Here is a 20,569-nt window from a genome sequence, read left to right as displayed (position 1 = left end):
TGCAAGAATTCTAATGTACTTCCAGGGGAGATATCAGCTTTTCTGGTGCAGTAGTGAAAAAAAGTTATGTTTAAGGGAAAGTAATAGTTCGGGGAAAATGAAATCAATTATTGTTGAGTAAAGTTTTTGCGCAAATGGTTTAACCCTTTGAGGGCGAGTGTCGAGATATATAGGCGCCCAAGCCGTTTTACCGTTCCGGACGCGTGTCGGCATATAGCCGCCCAAATTAGTTCGTGGCTGCAAGGCTCGTGATGTCGCGATAAGTTACGCATAGGTATAGTAAAAGAGTCACGTTTTCATTCAAAGACATTAGGGGACATTATCTTATCTTCCCTATAATGTAAACTTACGATATGAGACGACGGTAGAGTCAGAACGAATTTCACTGCCAGAGGAAACAGGAGACATTTTATATATTTTATCCTACGTACGATGGCTAAGCGATGCACACTGTGACTTTTTATAGTTTTAGGATGCCAAAATTAAAAAAAATACCAGTCTAACGGTTAGACGCGATAGAAGTGAAACCTTCCGTAAAACAAACTGAGAGAGAATGAGACGAAAGCAGCATTAGGAGCGGGATAATTATAGGTTCATTATAATATTGCTATAAAGTTCATATTTTATTTTCTTCATTTTATTATTATTCATCCTCAATGTTTTCAATTTCAACAAATGATACGAGTGGCTTATGATAGCTAAAATATGATACAAATGCTTTGGTTTCGATGTTGTCAACATATCTTTCAAATACCGCGTCAATTGTTGTTTTTGATCGTGTTGTCGATTCAGTGCGATTGTTACACATTTTTAAATTGAATGTTGTATTGAGAAAGTCAATTAAAGGAACCGCTGTGTCCAATGCAAAATTTACGTTAAACTCGCCACTTAAAATCATTGGAACTTTATCGTAATCTTTTCTAAGTATCCGCGATACTTCTGGTGTATACTTTATTAAATTTCTGTCGATATTCACGACACTTTTCTGCATTATTTTTCGGCATAATTGCGGTAAATATTTAAAAATGAAAATATTTACGAATATAAAAATACACACGCGGTTGCTATTATGAGCGTCCCCAGCAAAACCTGCGTGACCGAAACTCTAACACAATTACACATATGCACTCGTATTTGTTTGAAAATCGACTTTTTTTTTTGGTTCTCCGTCACCTTTGGAAAATGTGTAAACAGTAAGCAAACTTTATTCAAATATTTTTCCTCATTTTTGCATCAGTAAAATTAAACAAACGCCGTAGCCGAATGGGTTGGTGCGTGACTACTATTCAGAATTCACAGAAAGAACGTCAGTTCGAATCTCGGTGAAAACACCAAAATTAAGGAAAACTATTTTTCTAATAGCGCTCACCCCTCAGCAGGCAATGGCAAAACACCGAGTGTATTTCTGCCATGAAAAAAAGCTCCTCATAAACCATTGCTATCCGCTCGGCTATCGCGCCATGCTGTCGGCGCTGGCCTAAAAGTTATTTAGTTCGTCGCTACGTTTATATCAACATATAATATAACGCTTCGTAGCCAAGAGTGTCGCTTTTTTCGTTTCATCGAGTCTGAAATCACTCCCAACGATTCTAAAGAAGTTTTCACTTCAAAAAAAAGTTCTGCGAAAATGATTTTCTTTCGGTGTGTTGTGTAAAAATGACCAAATTTTACGACAGTGTACTCAAAATTTATCAAAACAATAGTTTTAAGAAAGATAACCGTTTACAAACACAAGCCGGTGCGTCAATTGAATAATTTTTATTTATTATCCGAACATCGCTGTGAAGTTTGTCAAAAGATATAATACGAATAAGTATCAATTTCATAAAATTGAGTATTTGCTGATTAAATTTCAACAATTTTGTACTTCAGGGGTAAGTAAGAGAATTATAAAGTTTTTACTATCAATACAAATCCGCTCAGTAAAATATCACTAAAACAGCCATAGCTTAATATTATTTTTGATATTTTACTGAGAAAAACTTATATTGGTCCATCGAGTTCCGTCCATTCTTTAACAGCGAAACGACCTTTAGGATTCTGTGTTTCAGATTCTGGAATAAAATTTTGCTACAATTTGCTACCACAGCTTTAAAAGAAGTTTTCATGGCGATTCCCCGGAAAGAACTTTTTGAAATTTGGCTGACGAGCTCAAAAGAAACGCGTCGTGATGAGGTGTTAGAGAAAATTTTTGCGGTGATCGGAAGAGACGTGGATACTAAAAAGCTAGGAGAGCGTATAAAAAAACTGTGTTACCAATTTTCTTCAAAGTGGGAGGGGTCTTGCCGAGTTAAGGCCCGTGTTCTAGCCCGTAATTATAGTTGGTTTTCCAAGAGTGAAGACTTTGGAAAATACCGTCTTGATGTTGGGCCATCAACTTCATCCTCTATTAGATCCAATGTAGGTAGACCACATGTGGCGTTTTCCGATTCTTCTCTTCGCACAAAGAAAAGAAAAGCAAATAGTCTTTTAGCAGTATCAAATAGCGAACAAGTGTTAATGGCGGCAGAAATGGGACTTAGATCAAACGGTAAGAGAAATTCCGCAATATTATTTAAAGAGCTGTGTTTGTCTTCACCGTCAAGAGGTACTGTGTTGAAAAAATCTCGACTTTCGAAAGAGCGCAACAAAAGTTTATCGCCAGACCAAGCACTTGCGTTGATAATAGATGCAAATGATTCAACACATGACTATAATATGCATAGACAGCATACAGCAGAAATAAATCCCAAATTATATCCGTCGAATAACTGCATAAAAAAGTCCAAAGCTTTATGTTACCCAGTAACCGAAACGTATGCCGAAATTGAGTTGCAAGCGCTTATTGATCATAGTATAAAAAGGTTGTGTAACGCACAAAAAGAAGTACTGCTAACGATTCCCAGTATTCAAGAAGTTTTCGTGACTTTCAAATGGGGTTGCGATGGCTCGGAGCAAAAACGGTATAAGCAAAAGTTCAGCGAAGAAAATCAATCTGATAGCAGCATGTTTTTTGTTTCACTCGTACTTCTCCAAATGTATACTCTAGTTAATGAACGTAGAGTTGTTATATGAAGGAACCCTGTTCCATCATCAACCAGATATTGCCGTCCCATTAAATTTTTGTTTGAAAAAGAAACGCGAGATGCTATTGTGAGAGAAGTAAAGATTGTGGAAGACCAAATTTCTAATCTTCTTCCTACAATAATTAAGATGGAAAATTTAAACTTTAAAGTTACTAGTACACTAATTTTGTGTATGATTGACGGTAAGGTATGTAATGCACTTTCAGCATATACCTCATCTCAAGCGTGTTATATATGTGGTGCTTCAGCGAAGGATATGAATAATATTAGCGCTTTGTCGGAACGGAAAGTTGACGCAAACATGCTAAGATTCGGCATTTCACCACTTCACTCATGGATACGGTGCATGGAGTGTATGTTGCACATTGCATATCGGTTGGAACTAAGGACGTGGTGTGTAAGAGGCACCGAAAATAAGGAAAAACTGAAATAGAGGAAGGGAAGCATTCAAAGCAGATTTAGAAACGAGACTGGACTTTTAATTGATATGCCAAAAGAGAAATCTGGCAATACAAATGACGGAAACACAGCACGACGTTTTTTTAGTAATGCAGAAGTTACTGCAGACATTACAGGCATTAACTTATGTCTCTTAAAAAGGCTTTTCACCATATTGTCTTGCTTAGGGTGTGAATTTCAGATAAATGCTGAGGCCTTTGAGGTATACGTGAGAGACACACGCGATCTTTATTTGAGGGAATATGAGTGGTACAATATGCCAGTCAGTCTGCATAAAATACTGTTCCATTCAAGACATATAATATCGTCATGCATGGTTCCTATTGGTCAGCTTTCCGAAGAAGCGCAAGAATCGAGAAATAAAGATGTCAGAAATTATCGCGAATGGTATACAATGAAAAGTTCACGAACTCAAACCAATGAGGATTTATAACACAGGCTTCTAATATCATCCGATCCCTACATTTGCAGCTTACGTAAGCCATCGAATACCAAGCGCGGGACTTTGCCTCAAGATGTAAATGCATTGCTGGCCCAGGAAGAAGTATTATGAATAATTGCTTTCGACTAAGTGTTTATGTTTTGTTATGTTTAATCTTTAGAAGCTGTTTATTGGCTTACTATTAATAAAATGAAGATTAGTGACATACATATTTATCATTGAAACAATTTGTGATTATCTCCTTCATTGAGCAGTATAATGCAGTATAAAAAGGTACCCAGGGGATAAATGAAATCTTTTAAATATTAGTCATAAGCCTCTAAGCTAAAGTTAAGAAATCTAAGCAATTTGTATTTAAATTGGCACTGGAAAATGCTTTTGAAGTAGAAAATATGATTATGTGAAATTTTACCTTATATGTGGGCAAGGAGAAAAGGTGGGCGTATCACGCCCATTTTTATTCTCAAATCAGATTTAGGTATCTGCAACCACACTGCAAAATTTGAAATGAATTGCTCCATTGGTTTGGCTGTTATTAATTTTGGCATCCTAAAAGTGAAAAAAGTCACACTGTGCGATGTAGAGATGATCCGTTAGATAGTGACAGTTCTGGCGAATATTGCTTTGAATCTGTTAAGGCGGAAGATGACGGCATTACTTCGTCAATTGGAAGTGAAATCCGTTTTTGATTTTATGAAAATTGTTTCTTGTGTTAAATAAAGCCTTAGTTTTTATAACGTATGATGTATTTATTTTCTTTGCTGCGCACTCCAATATCTCTCGTCCTCAGCAACGCTCGCCCGTCGAGCGGCACCGTCCCCAAAGGGTTAATACTATTTTATGGTCGATCTTTAGCTCCTGGGCGTTGCTACTACTACTAACATGCCGGTGAACTTCGAGTATTTCTGTGACTTTATCGACATTTCCTTTAACATCAAAAATGCCTGAACGGAACCACAATTTTAGCTTGCATTTTCGCTTTTATCAAAGAAAAACTGTAAAATGTACCGAATTTTCTCATTATTGACCTCCATTGTTAACACCATGTGAAAAAAAACAGTAAAAGATTTTTGAAGTGAAAACTTCTTTAGAATCGTTGGGAGTGATTTGAGACTCGATGAAACGAAAAAGCGACACTCTTGGCTACGAAGCGTTATATGTTGATATGCGTATATGTGTGTGGCTGCGTACTGCTGAGCCACGCTAGTATAGTGAGTATTGTAGTATGTATACTACACTGCCTATTACTTGCTTTGGTGTTTAGTTCAAGCGTCATACGTATGTATGTGTGTATGTTAGTACGTCTGTGTAATATACGCGTTACGCCGCTCATAATAGCAACCGCCTGTGCTTTATTGCGTCCGTATTTTTATATTCGTAAATATTTTCATTTTTAAATATTTACCGCAATTATGCCGAAAAATAATGCAGAAAAGTGTCGTGAATATCGACAGAAAAAAAAACAAAAAGAAAATAAAACTAGAAAAACTGCAAACACTTCAATAGAACGTATACGTGAATTTCGTGTACGCCGAAAAACATTACGAAATGCGCAACCTAGTGTTTCTATTGTGCATAACAATGCATCCACTGTGCAAAATAGTGAAAACGATCATCGTAAGTACTTTAATATTTTCTAATCAACAAATTTCTAATCACAAATTTGTGTTTATGCTCATAGATTAAATGCTTAACCTACATGCACCGTGCAGACGATTTCCAAGTGGATGTATCACATGTGCAAGGCAATGCACCAAATGAACGTGATATTGAAAATGATCATTGTAAGTACTCAAATATTTTTGCATATGTAAAACTTTACTTTCTCAATTGGACCTTATTACTTAACGCATAATATAAATTGCTTTTCAGGGGACCCTCAGACAGATGTTCAACCTGAGATTCCATGCTCACAATTTCGTCGAAATAAAGTTGCCCCTAAAAAGTTTTTGGACAATCCCTTCGGTTATGCGTGTTCTGTGTGTGATCGATTGTGGTTTAAAAAATGTGTAATAATCGCACTGAATCGACAACACGATCAAAAACAACAATTGACGCGGTATTTCAAAGATATGTTGACAACATCGAAACCAAAGTATTTGTATCATATTTTAGCTATCATAAGCCACTCGTATCATTTGTTGAAATTGAAAACATTGAGGGCGAATAATAATAAAATGAAGAAAATAAAATATAAACTTTATAGCAATATTATAATGAACCTATAATTATCCCGCTCCTAATGCTGCTTTCGTCTCATTCTCTCTCAGTTTGTTTTACGGAAGGTTTCACTTCTATCGCGTCTAACCGTTAGACTGGTATTTTTTTTTAGTGTGAAATGTCACCTTGACAACGAAATTTTGAATTGTTTGATCGATACTTTATGAGATATTGGCGTTGCAGTACCAATTCCTGTTAAACTAGTTTTCCAAGACCTCGTGACGGTTCCCGCCTCACAAATGGCTTGCTCGATATTTGTCTTTGTGACCTGGATCGTTAATACTTGTAGATTGTTCGCATAGTATCGGTGCTTCACGGCACGTGACAAAAAAGTTTAACGGCGTTAAATCGCAGTTTCGAGATGGTCAATTGATATAGCCGAGAAGGCTAATAACTCGATTACCGAATTGGGTGCACAAAAGATCGATTGCGGCATGGCGCACAATTCTTCTGAAACGTCCAAAACTCGTCCAAGTCCACGTCTTCACTTTGCGGACGCAAAAAATTGTGTATAATGCCACTGTATTGCTCACCGTTGACCAAAATTATCCCTCAGCAGCGAACTGTCACTTTCTGAGAGTACATTGACTTCACGACGATCACGTACGGATTTTCCGATGTTGTTGTTATTGTAGCAGAAACTTTGTCCTACCAGTGTAGTTTAGTCACCGGTCGTCTTCGTTTAGCTCATCTAACGGTAGGCCCAGGAAACTTACTATTTCGACTGGTTGGGTCCAGAGGGAGAGGGGTGTTAGATGAGTGGGTTTGATGGGGCACGTGAAAAGGTAGTGTACACAGTGCCTTCACATGTGGGACATGTAGGATAGGTTTAACCTACTGCAGTATCTAGAACGTAATTGTGTAAAGGTTACGCGGCACTCTCGGGGAAGTTGGAGCTCTTCGTCTGCAATGGGTGGTGATTGGACTCCGATGACGGCATTCGGGGGTCGGGAGGTGGTAAGTGTCTCCCGATGAATGTCGTTAATTGTCTGTCTGCACACTGTCCGATCAAGTAATTGTCGGTATGTTTTATCCTGGACCTCTTCCGCGTAGTTGAGGATTTTCCGATCCCCAGATGCGGCAGTTTTGCTTTTAACATAGCCGTCGAGATGAAAATGCGCTTCGTGGAAATACATACATTTTTCAAAAAAAATCGTTGTTCACTTCCATTGCAATATTTCTCAAATTCGTTCAAGCTTAAAGCGATTAAATTCGTTTTGTGGAGATATGATACTGACATTCTGTTCAGACTTCCAGCTGGAAACAGCTGTCATTGTCAAATGAACATATATCCAAAATACTACTATATGGACCACCCTGTATATGGAGTCAACAAATAGTTAAACCATAAAATGTTGTCCATTCCAAAGCGGAGCAAATACAAACTTACATGCATACATACGTACATACATATATACATACGTACGTACATACATACATACGCACATCCACACATGTACACACAGCTACTTCATGTCCTCATACCATACCATAGCAACATTAAGTGTTTTTTGTATCTTCGTATGAACTGAAATCAAACGCAGTGAATAACTTATAACAACTCATCCAACTCCCAACTCAACTCTACTCATTTAACTCTCAATGCATACAATGTAAACGAAGAGAAGGGGAAAGCTTAGTAAACTTGCAAATGCATCCCTATTACTCTGTCAAAAATTTGTTTTTGTTCTGTTATACATTTGCAAATCTCTACTATTCCACATGATTGCTCCATATGATTTCCTCCCTTAAATCTTATGGTAACCGGAAGAAAGACGTTCTGCAAATTTGACTTGATGGTCGGCGGGTGGGTTGTAAGTGCATCAGAGTTGTGTGTGATAGTGTGATCTGCCGACCCCACTTCATGGTGCAAATTTTTGTTAACCTCAACATATCTGCAGCAGAATGGGCAAGGGAAAGTCAACGCATGCGCAGAAGTGCGAGAGAAGAAAGTAAGTTGAAATGTAGTGAAGTTTGGTTACTAATAAAAAAGCAGAGAGTCAATAAATCTGCAATAAGGCATCCAAACAAGCAGTCAGTTGGCTTTATGAACTGCTGAAAGAAGACTAAGAGTTGGCCATTACTCGTATAAGCGCGATGCATACAACAGTTTTCACGAAATTTTGCCAATCGAAAAAACCGGGTATTCAAAAAGTTTATTAGAATCAATATTTTGCTCTATGCTGACGCAATAATTTCGGATACAAGTGTTTTTTTATTTGTTTTTCGAGTATAATTTAAAAGTGACTTTCTTTTCAAACGGCCCGACAGACAGGTTTCGAAACAACATTTGTTACATTTTGAAACGGTACGGTGTGGAAGAATTCATCGCTTTAAGTTGACATGTTCTAACCGTTAACTGTTTGTTTGCTATCGAAATTGAATTCTTTTGTTTGATTCTTTTTTTGAAGAAAAAAGAAAAAACTTTCAAAAAGTGCTGCTGTTGGTATCTCCTTTACCGTCATGGCTGATGAGGGAGCAAATCCGGAAAAAGAGTCGGAAAAGAAAATCGTACACACGTATCCGCTTGTCAAGGTATACACACATACAAACATATGCGCACATAAGTGTCAAACATAAGAGAAAAAAATAAATAGAAAATATTTAAATATTTTCAGTCATAAACGAAGAATATAAGAAATAGTATACATAGTTGATACGCATTATTTTCAGCATTCTGATATGAACGAGGAAATGCGCACCGAAGCAATCGAAATGAGCATTACCGCTTGTGAAAAATACTCTAGCAACTACGAGGTATGTAAATTTTAAAAAAGTGCGAATATTTAATGCAGTATAGATTGGGCATCAACAAAAAAAACAACAAAAACAAAAAAAGCAAAAAACAAAAAAGTTTACAGTCAGCGCACATGCAACCGCTGTAACTTTTTCGATTGGAAGTGGTTGGGGAGTAGAACTGTCTAGGACTGTTGTGCCTAAATGTTGCCACAGCCTGTTTTAATTTTCATGTAAGTGTGAGCCAGTCTGTTTTTTATACTTCAATGTGTCGCTCTAACCAGTCTGCGTACCAAATCACGGCATTGAGCTGAAGTCATTGTTTGCCGCCTTTTTGTCGGCTCGCCATTAAACTTAAGTGGTTAGGGGTAGTCAGAGGCCCGAAAAAATAATGATTTTCAATAATTTTTTTGCTAGTCAATTGGTTTATTTTACAAAAATAAAAACAAACGTTAATGCATCATGTTTCGACTTGACTTTAGAAAAATTTCAAAAAAAAAAAAATTAATAATTGCAAAAGTTATCGCTGTTTGTGTGGAGCCCATTTCTCCCGAAGTCCCTTGCGGTGATCATCACAAGTTGTATTAGTAGATAATCTTGTGCCTGATTGAAGCATTTTTTTTTTTTCAAAATTAACAATATGGCGAATATGTGGCAAATTTTCGAGAAAAAACCGACAATTAATTGTTAAAAAAATCGAAATTAAAAAAAAATCCTTCGATCAGGGACAAGTTTTTTATGTTTTTCAAAAGCAGTATAAATTTTATTGAAATCTACCAAGCGGTACAGTACGCGCCCTTTGTTAATTGATGAAAAACTCGAAAAGTATTTGGACTTATGCGTGACTACCATTCGGTGGGTCGATTTCAAAGTGTATTGTGGGCATGAAAAAAAATTCGAATAGCGACCACCCTTCAGCAGGTAATAATGAGGGTTGGTGTCGAAATTCTGTCTGTACAAAATTCTGCTTTTTAAAATTCTGCTTTTTTAAAATTCTGCTTTTTTAAAATTCTGCTTTTTTAAAATTCTGCTTTCTAAAATTCTGCTTTCAAAATTCTGTATTAAAATACAATGTTAACAACGTTAAAGAGGTAATGTAATTATTTAATTTATTCTTATTATTTTTTTTTTTATTATTATTCGAGATATTAAATAAAAAATAATAATAATAATTTTTTCTTCAGTTTCGATAGAATCCACAGTATTTTTGCGTAGAACTTCTTTTCGCGTGGGCGGCCTTCGGCCACGCTTTAAAAAAATAACCCTCATCAGTCCGACTCCGGCTACGCAATCCACCGTATTTTTGCGTAGAACTCTTCTAAAAAAAATGAACTTCGCAAAAATTATTAAAATAAGAAATGAATTAAGTCACACTACATATTTAAAAAGAATTGCAAAAAATATTGTAATTGGCTAAACTAAAATATTGTTATCGCTTAAACATACCTATATGTATATTTATGAATTAAATGTTTATTTTGTTACTTCTTGTATGACGAAAATCACAAAACTTGAATAAAGCAGAATTTTTCGCATTAAACATGCAGAATTTTGAAAAAGCAGAATTTTGAAAAAGCAGAATTTTAGAAAGCAGAATTTTAAAAAGCAGAATTTTAAAAAAGCAGAATTTTAAAAAGCAGAATTTTTTTGCAATTTACAGAATTTTGTCATCCGGAATTTTGTAAAACAGAATAATGACACGCTCCCCTATATGTATATAAAGAATGGACACGAAAAAAAAACGAGTCGATTGTGTTTACTCACCACTTGCGTAAAACTAACTGTAATAAGTATAGTCCAGTCAAAAGAGGATTTAACTTCGTAATTTTAGGAGTATGCGAGTTTATGGTTTTATTATGTAAAGCCCATCACTGTGAACTTAAGTTTGAGTTTTCGGGGTCGGGGGTTGTGTCCCGCGGCCGCCATCTTGGAAATAAGGGTGCAACTGGTTTTTTGCGATTATCTCGTGAATTTCGAAAGTTACGAAAATTTTGTAAAATACTTTTTTGTAGATAATAATATTATCTACAACTTTCATTCAAAACGTTTTATTGTAAAATTAATAATAAAAAAGTTATAAACAAAATTACGCGAAAAATTAAGGGATGCATTGTTTTAAAGCGTAATAACTTTTTTTTATTGATTTTATGGAAAATATACATCAGAGCTTTTTTATAGAGCATTCTTTTGTGAACATTTTTGTCTAAAAGTTTTTTCCGCTATCTTTATTTAGTCGTATGATTTTGAGCTGCTAAGCGGAGCAACCAATACATTAGCGAAGCGCGTACATGATTACACAGGCCGACAAAATTTAACCAACATTCAGACCCAGAAACCAGACTATATATTTCCAAAGGTTTATGATGCGCTAAATCCAAATCTGGCCTCAGAATTGCTCTATCAGCTCTGGTTTTCGAGATATCCTAACCTGAAAGTGCAAAAAACACCATTTTTCCCCATATTTGAGGTTATGTAGCCTTGCAGATGTTTTCTTTCACCAAAATTAAAGGATGGCATCTTTAAATACAATCCTTCTTTTTTCAAATGGCGTTCTGTTTGCTCAAATATCATTTTTTTTCGCAGAGATATCGCATTTTGAAATTTTCATGTTTCCTACACCTGAAAATCGATTAAGATAACATAGACATGATATAGTCGCTTACTAATTTTCTTGGGTTTGAGGGCCTGAAATATATAGATTAATAGTATGTAAATTTGGCGTTTGTGGGAAAGCCTGCTCGCGGTATGATAGGGGTGGTTTCTAGGGGTTAGGACTGTGTGTGACTCGGTACCCAAAGGTTAGATAGTGTAGGGATGTGGTGAGTCAGGACAATTATGGTGTGAGACAAAATTTTAAGAAAAATAAGACTCAATTCAAGAAAATTAGTAATCGAATATATCATGTCTATGTTATCTTAATCGATTTTCAGGTGTAGGAAAATTTCGAAACATGAAAATTTCAAAATGCGATATCTCTCTCCCGACTCCGAAAACTCAAATTTAAGTTCACAGTGATGGGTTTTACATAATAAAACCATAAACTCGCATACTCCTAAAATTACGAAGTTGGCTATTTTTTTCGTCTCTTTTGACTGGACTAGTATACATATTCACATTGTTGTGGACCAACCAACCACACGCGGTGTTTTCAAGCGGTCCCCCATCTAAGTACAAGCCGCGCCCGACGCTGCTTAATTTCGTTGATCGGTCGAGAACCGATGTTCCAGCGTAGTATGGAACAACATCAAGGCGCACGCTACAAGTAGGAGGAAGAGCTTGGTCTAACATCCAAAGAGGGTGTAAGGGCCAAATATATATATACTATATATATATATATATACAATATATCATATTCATTCGTTGCCATTAGTAATTTGGCGTATTCACTTTTTGTAACTTCTACGTTTTCTTCAAAATGTATTCGGTTAAGTGTGCGCTTGCGGAGAAAATTGTGCGCAAACAGCAAAAAAAAAGATCATTTGTCGCACAATGCCGAAGCAAAAACTTTAAATTGTCCGAAAAGTACGGTAACGAATTAAAAAAGTTTTTGATGGAACGGAGGCCTGGTCAAGACATTTATAAATATGGCTGGTTGATTATAGACTATGAAACATATGTACGTCAATGCAGACTTTAAATAGATTCAGGACGCTTAGTTTTATACTGCAATGAAGAGTTGACTTTAAACTAAAAATATTGAACAAGCGCCCTAAAAAATGTTTGGTTTGCCAAGCCATCTGCCAGTGTGGCATACAAAGCAAAACGTTCATTGCCACGGACATTATAAATCAAGAAATTTATTTAGAGGACTATTTGCAAAAACGTGTGGTGCCATTCAAAAGACAACATAAAGCCTGAGTTCGGCTCTGGCCCGATTTAGCAACGTGTCATTACAGTCGTCTTGCTATGAACTGGTATGAAAAGCACGTGGTAAATATTGTTTTAAAAGGACCACTACCCACCAAACTGTCCACAATTGCGACTCATTGGAAAATATGGGGAAATTGCTAAAAATGAAAAAAAGGAATTAAAAATGCACAGCAATTTAAAATTAATTGACAGAGAGCAGCAGATACCGTAACAAAAACTGATGTCCATCGCCTAATGAGAGGAGTCAAATCTAAATTGTGCCATTTTGTTTATAACAAAGAGAATGGATATGAGTTTTTTATTTAGCATAGGTCGCTTAATAAAGAAGCAAATCAAATAGAAAAAAAATTTACACATTTATAAAGGACCGACCTACACCGTCGTATCTGATCCAACACACATCACCAGCCAGCCTCTGCTGCTAGCGCTGCGTTTGCTTGAGTTTACTAATAATTTTATTATTTTATTATCATGTAAGCCTTAAAAAAAAATGAAAAATAAAAAATAAAAGGTAAAATAGAAATTGTTTTGATAGTTTATATAAATTTGAGGTTATAACGATTTTCGCCCGACCAATATTTTTCGAGTCCATTCTTTATATATAATTGGCGCTTACACTCTTTTTTGGGTGTTTGGCCGAGGGAACTACTGTTTTTTTAAGCAACCTCCGAAGGGCAGATGAATTTTTTATGAGAAACTTTTTCAAGGCAGAAATACTACATTTTGAGGTTTGCCATTACATTAGGAGCGAAGGCCATTTGAAAAAACTTTGACTTAAATTACAGTTGTGAAAATTTGAAAACACGAATATTGCATTAAAAGCCAGCTATTTGGTGTTTGACAGGTAGAAAGTTTGTAGTGGATATATAGTATATTAAAAGTGCCCAGAATTAATTTGTTATCACAAATAAAATATTCCATGTACCTATCGCCTTCACCTCAATATAGAAATGCCGTTACTCATATTTTAATTTTAATTTTACAGGAGAAGAGAGAAACTGAATGCAAATTTAACCAGAACAGGGAAACCCGGTTGTTTAGAAATTTCAAAAATCGATTTTTTGTTTTTTCGATATTTCGAAAGTATAGTATCTTAAGAATATACTGTGCAATTTTCAGGCGGGGATCCCCAATAATATAGCTTCTACAGCCCATTAACTAGGTAGGGAGCGGTTCGCGCGCTTCTGTGCCTCAAACTTTAAACTCTTTTAGCGCGAAACTACTTTTTTCGGCCTGGTGTTGTCAAAAAATAAAAAAAAAAAACAATTCAATCGAATCGTCTGAAGTTTTACTATGTTGCTCACAACATCAATGGCTTTCGCCCGTACTAGAATCATATTTTTATTTCAATTATTTCGTATTTTTCTTATTAAAAAACTGAAAAAAACCCGATTTTTAGAGTGTCCAATCCAAAACCGCGCAATTTTGTGAAATTTTTTTTTATTCTAGTACGAGATTAATCAGTCGTACTGATTAATAACTTTTTTGGTTTTTGTGTTTCATATAATTAGATGAGCCGAAATGGTCCACACCGTCCAGGTTAAATTTTTCGTGAGGGTCAATTTCAGAGCCATTTTTAAAATTATTAAGATTAAAAAAAATATATATATTTTTTTAGTCTTGTATGTAAAAGAAGTTAAATAGGTAGTCTAAAAAATTTAAATATCGTTTTTAATTTTTTTTATTGTAAAAAAAATTCCTGATAAACAGAAGAGCCAAAATGGCCAACACCGTCTAGGTCTAATTTTTCGGGAGAGTTAACTTCAGCGCCATTTTTTAAATTATTAAAATTAAAAAATTTTTTTTTTTACATTTTTGTATCTAAAAGTAGTTAAACAAAAAACCTAAAAAATTTAAATATCGTTTTTCATTTTTTTAATTGTAAAAAAGAAATTCTTGAAAATACCCTAAATTTTCGAGCTCTATACCACCAGGACCCTTTAAGTTTACTTCAATGCTTGCATTACAGTTAATTTCCATAGTAAAACAACAATTTTTTTAGGGAAGGTGTGGTTAGAGGTTCTGCATTAAAATCTGTTAAAAACTCGATTTGGCAAAAATTTTTGGTTTGCCAATAAATACTTGTAGGAATAAGAGCCTTTGTATATCAAGGTGACGATATGTACATTCAAAAAAGTACCGGGAATTGTTCAATAAAACGCAAAATAGTTCTTCAATCATCAAAATTTATTTTGTCGCCCCTGAAATAGGCTCCATTCGGAGCAATACAAATAAGCCACTAATTAATCCAGTCATCAAAGCACCTTTTAAACACGTTTGAGGCGATCTTCTTCAGCTCCTTCAGCGAATTCTCCTCAATGGCCTCTATCGACTCAAAGCGGCGTCCGCGGAGTGGCAATTTAAGTTTTGGGAAAAGGAAAAAGTCACAAGGGGCTAAATCCAGTGAATACGGTGGTTGTTCGATGATATTTGTCGAGTTTTTGGTCAAAGAAGTGTTCACAATATGAGCCTTGTGAGACGGTGCGTTATCATGGGGCAAGATCCATGAGTTTTCTTTCCACAAATTGGGTCGTTTCCTACGCACATTCTCTCTCCCTCTCTCTCAAGCGTCGGATAACTTCCACATAATATTCTTTATTTACCGTAGAATCATTTGGCATGCATGCCTAGTGCACCACACCAGAGTAATCAAAGAAAACGACTTTCGACGACAAGCATGACTTTCACTTTTGACCGACTTTAATGTGGTTTTTTGGGTTTCGGCTCATGTGGATAGCGGCATTCTGTCGCCTGTTGACTGATTTGCATGTCAAACTCATATACTCATGTCTCATCACCTGTTATGATGCGTTGGATAAACGTTGGGTCCGAATTCACTTCCTTAAGCATATCTTCAGCCACCTTCTTCCGATGATTTTTTTGAAATAAACTCAACTCTCTTGGACCGTGCCGAGCAGCCACGCGTCTCATGCCCAATTGATGTTGCAAATCTTGCGAATTGATTCGTGAGACACGCTAAGGTCACGAGCTACCTCTCTCAAACTTAAATGATGGTTTTCCAGCACCATTTCCTTGACTTTGTGGACGACTTTGTTTGCATCCGTTGAAGACGTTGATGGGCGACCAGTTCGGGGCAAATCTTCCACGACTTATACCACTCGTAGACCTGTGTACCGCGCTTTTGATAAAGCACACTCGTCATAGGCTTTCTGCAACATTTTCAACGATTCGGCACCCGAAGTCCCGTTCAAAACATAAAATTTAAGACAAATTCTTTGTTCGATGTTTTTATTCATAGTGAAAATCGCAAAGCACACCTGCGGTTGACTGTTATAATTAAATGGCAAAAACAAGCTAATTGACAGATCTCTCACAAACTCTGCGACGCTATAGAGGACAGTTGTATCAACATTCCAGCAAAAGAAATATAGACATAAGTGTAAGGGGCGCTTTTTGAATGAACAATTCCCGATATTTTTTTGACAACTATTTGAGATGTTTAAATGCTGCGAATGAACTAGGTATTCCTATCAAACCAGAGAGATTCGATTACAAACGTCCTGTGCCATGGTTCCAGTTTAATAGTTTGCTGTATCTAGACATGAATTCTTTTAAGAAAAGTACAACTCCTGCAGCAGTTTACCGTCAAGCCTTCGAACAACTTGCCTCAAATCTAAAAGAACAAGGATGGAAATTTTTGTATACGGACGGGACTAAAACTGCTTCCACCACAGCCTTTGCGGTAGTAGACTCCGACCATAACACAATTTCAGCTGGTCATCTAGTAAACTTCTGCTCCGTTTTTACTGCGGCAGCAAACGCCGTTCTGCTGGCAACGCAGTATGCTCTCCGAACTGGTGAAAAATACGTTGTATGTACTGACAGCATGTCCACCATTCGTTCAGTAACCAACATACCAAAAAGCAACTTTATCATCTCAACGATCCGCAACGTTTTAGCTGGTGGAAATAGTTTAATCAAAATCATGTGGGTTCCAAGCCACGTAGGAATACCTGGCAATGAAGCCGCTGATGAAAGAGCGAAACTGGCAGCAAATCAACCACTTATCGCCTTGAACGTGATTCTCAAAGAAGATGTTTTTAGGCTTTCAGAAGCAAAATTTTTCAAAGCCAAACTTTCTGAGTGGAATAATTTCCGGCATCACTACTCAGCATTAAACTCGGTAAGGCAGTCACCCACCTTCTCGAGGGGAATAAACTGTAACGATCTGAGAAATTTCTCCCGCCTACGAATTGGTCATACGACAGCAACGCACAACCATCTCCTTAAGGGGTTAGGGGTAGTCAGAGGCCCGAAAAAATGATGATTTTCACGAATTTTTTTTTGCTACTTAATTAATTTATTTAACAAAAATAAAAACATAGCATAAAAACATCATGTTTTAACTTGACTTCACCAAAATTTCAAAAAAAATAAAATTAATAATTGCAAAAGTTATCGCTGTTTGTGTGAAGCCCGTTTCTCCAGAAGTCCCTTGCGGTGAACATCACAAGTCCTTGCAGATTCATCTAAAACCAATCGGACAAGAAAAATTAGTTTTATTAATAGATAATCTTGTGCCTGATCGAAGCTTTTTTTTTTCAAAATGAACAAAATGGCGGCCTCAGAAAATTTTTTCCAGATTTTAGAAGAAAAAACCAACAGTTAATTGTTAAAAAAAAATCGAAATTTTTGAAAAAAAAAAAATACCTTCGACGAGGCACAAGTTTTTTATGTTTTTCAAAAGCTGTATAAATTTTATTGAAATCTACGTAGCGGTTTTTAAGTTACAGTGTTCACCAGTTTGAAAAACATAGTTTTGAGAAAAACGCATTTAAAGTTTTGCTATCGGCTCCGGAGCGGCCGAGCGCCCTTTGTTAATTGTTGAATAACTTGAAAAGTATTTGTCGGATTCACTTCAAATTTTTACACAATATTTTTAAAACATTATACTTTAAGAAAATGCAAAAAAAAAATCGATTTTTTGAAAATTCTGACTACCCCTAACCCCTTAAGGGTCTTCCACCTCCACAGTGCCCATTTTGCAACAGCAGTTCAATCTCGGTCATCCACTTGCTCGATAATTGTCAGCATTTTTCAACAATAAGATTCAACGTCTTCGGTTACAACACCCCTTCCGATGCCCTGAAAAGCTATGACTCCGAATCCATCAAGAACATCAACAAGTACCTTACGTTAGCTGAGCTTAGGAAGTTAATTTAGAGTTAATTGTCTAATAGCGTATAATTATTAAGATATTAATACTATTTATTGTTACTCTGGTAAATTCATTAACAAGCGAGCCGAAGGTGTTTACACTAGTGCTCCATTTAAATGTAAAGTAGTGGATCTCCTCTACTTTTCTTATATATAACTAGCAAACCCGGCCCCCTTCGCTGGGCACACTAAAATAGAATAGATATGGTTTGGAACAGAAAATATATGGTTCTCATATTATTTATTTCTTTATTCTTTATTCAAGCGCTTTGGCATAAACAATATTTTTTGTTTTTCTATTTGTTTTTGAGTAAATATAAAATATAAATTGAAAATCGGGAAAAAAGAAGATTGTTTTCAAATTTCAAATCAACGCATATGAATAAACAATCGTCTTTTTTCCTGATCATCCATGAATTTTTCGTTTCAATTTATATGTTTTATTAAGCATTGGAGCTTTTTTAACCATTATCCATTTATATTTTTCAAAAAAAAAAACGAAAAAAATTGTTTTTTCCACGAACACATAATTTCATTCGGATTTCACATTAAATTCTCAAATTTCGTAAGAAATTATTCACTGTTCCAAAATCCACTCCAAAAAAATTCACAAACAATTTTTACATGTTGCACTAACGTTTTTTCCTTATGGCATCCAAATCAGAAAGAAATATTGACACATTGTAACTCACACTGTCAATTTGACAGTTCAGTTCCGCCCCAAGCGTTAAAAAAGTAAGCGACATTATGGCTGGTTCAAAAGAACGCTGTATCCGTTGCCAGTGCTCCGAATTACAACCAAACTTTACGAAACCCATTTTCAATACTTACTTAACAATGTGCGTAAGTTTGGTTTAATTCGGTACAAAGACACGGCGGGTCCACGTTTTGGCATATATTTCGAGACCCTAGTCATCAATAGGTATGAAAATTACCCCGTATTAAAGCACTTATCAACAGCTTTCATTTGATACCCATATTGTACATACACAACCAAAGGTTACCCGGGTCCACGTTTCCACCTATATCTCGAGACCCCAGTCACGCAGCGGCATGAAAAATACTCTGTACTAAAGCATTCACCAACAGCTTCAATTTGATATCCATATTGTACAAACACATTCTAGGGTCCACGTTTTGGTCTCTATCTCGAGCCCCTAGTCACGGAGCGGATGGAAATACTCTGAACTAAAGCATTCACCAACAGCTTCCATTTGATACCCATATTGTACATACACGTCCGAAGGTTACCCGGGTCCACGTTTTGACCTATATCTCGAGACCCTATCTACCAATAGGTATCCAAACTATACGGAAACCATCTTCAATACCTTCTTAACAATGTGTGTAAGTTTGGTTTAATTCGGTGCAGACACGGCCGGTTAGCGAACACACACAAAAAGTTGACTTTATTTTATATATAAAATTTTTTTCAGTTTGTGTCCGAAAAATCCAAATATCTTACGGAACCCTATTTTTTTCCAAAATAAAATGTAATCCATGTTACTCGTGGATAATGTAGTTTTCGAATGGTGAAAGAATTTTTAAAATCGGTCCAGTAGTTTTTGAGCCTATTCGTTACAAACAAACAAACAAACAAAGTTTTCCTCTTTATAATATTAGTATAGATAATAATAATTTTTTTGACAGAATGTAAATATGTACATATATATGTATACTCGTATAGTAATTTGTCTAACATGCATAATTTTTCTTCCACTTGTTTACCAGCAAGCAGCACGAGTCATCAAGGAAACCATGGATAAAAAATTCGGCATCTATTGGCATGTCGTTGTTGGTGAAGGTTTTGGCTTTGAGGTATCCTACGAAACGAAGAATATTTTGTATCTCTTCTTCGGCGGAAATCTAGCCATTCTGCTATGGAAATGTTCATAGTACCAATACACATGCAAATGTATGTACGTAACCATGCAGCGGCTATAAGAATCGGGACACAATACAATACGAAAAAGCAACAAAGAATCGGGACATAATACAATACGAAAAAGCAACAACACAAACAGCACAAGAATTATAGTGCAAGCAAAAACAAATATAGCAGCAAGCCGAAGGGAAGTTAATCAGCGACTATTTAGGGAAGATGTAGCGAAAGTGTATTAAATATAGTAGATTACCAGATTACCGAAATAAATGGTTTACATACCCGCGTACCTAAATTGTATTAAAAGAAGTAAATAAGAAAATTATTAAAAAAAAAAAAAAAAATACACACGCAAATATTATTAACAGATGGTATTTAAACCGAAATTTAGTGAATACTCAAAATAACTGCAATAATTGTAAATATTTTTTATACAAAAATGTACTGTAAATGATTTAAAAACTGATCAATAAATTGCCATACCATATACATACATACATACACACACAGGGCAATAAGCAGTCAATATACTTAAGTGGTTTTTTTTTATATTTCAACTGTTTATGTTGTGGTTATGCGGTTATACGAGAGCCGTTTGAAAAGTACGCGGAAAGTCTAAGTTTTTTCGCAAAGTTTCTTAATTTACGGGAAGTTTTAATTTTCTGCTTCCATTCGAAAAAAACTGCGCTTGAGGCGCTTCGAATACTCTTAAATACA

The 20,569-nt window shown here is 35.8% G+C and overlaps 1 protein-coding gene across 1 annotated transcript; it reads left to right on the top strand.

Moving 5' to 3' along the window:
* Nucleotides 1-8,476: 8,476 nt before the first annotated feature.
* LOC129244912 (dynein axonemal light chain 4) lies at nt 8,477-20,355 on the top strand. Its single transcript, XM_054882819.1, has 3 exons — nt 8,477-8,721; nt 8,860-8,943; nt 19,702-20,355. Exons 1-3 carry the CDS (start codon nt 8,650-8,652, stop codon nt 19,864-19,866), a joined length of 321 nt encoding a protein of 106 aa, XP_054738794.1. The 5' UTR covers nt 8,477-8,649; the 3' UTR covers nt 19,867-20,355.
* Nucleotides 20,356-20,569: the final 214 nt, after the last annotated feature.

Source organism: Anastrepha obliqua, chromosome 4 (genome assembly GCF_027943255.1).
Source record: "Anastrepha obliqua isolate idAnaObli1 chromosome 4, idAnaObli1_1.0, whole genome shotgun sequence".
NCBI classification, from domain to species: Eukaryota; Metazoa; Arthropoda; class Insecta; order Diptera; family Tephritidae; genus Anastrepha; species Anastrepha obliqua.
This window is presented reverse-complemented; position numbering and strand designations above follow the sequence as displayed.

Coding starts and splice junctions, on each gene's coding strand:
- LOC129244912 (XM_054882819.1), top strand. CDS start 8,650: ATGGCTGATGAGGGAGCAAATCCGGAAAAAGAGTCGGAAAAGAAAATC. Junction 8,722..8,859: donor ACACGTATCCGCTTGTCAAG/GTATACACACAT, acceptor CATTATTTTCAG/CATTCTGATATGAACGAGGA. Junction 8,944..19,701: donor AATACTCTAGCAACTACGAG/GTATGTAAATTT, acceptor CTTGTTTACCAG/CAAGCAGCACGAGTCATCAA.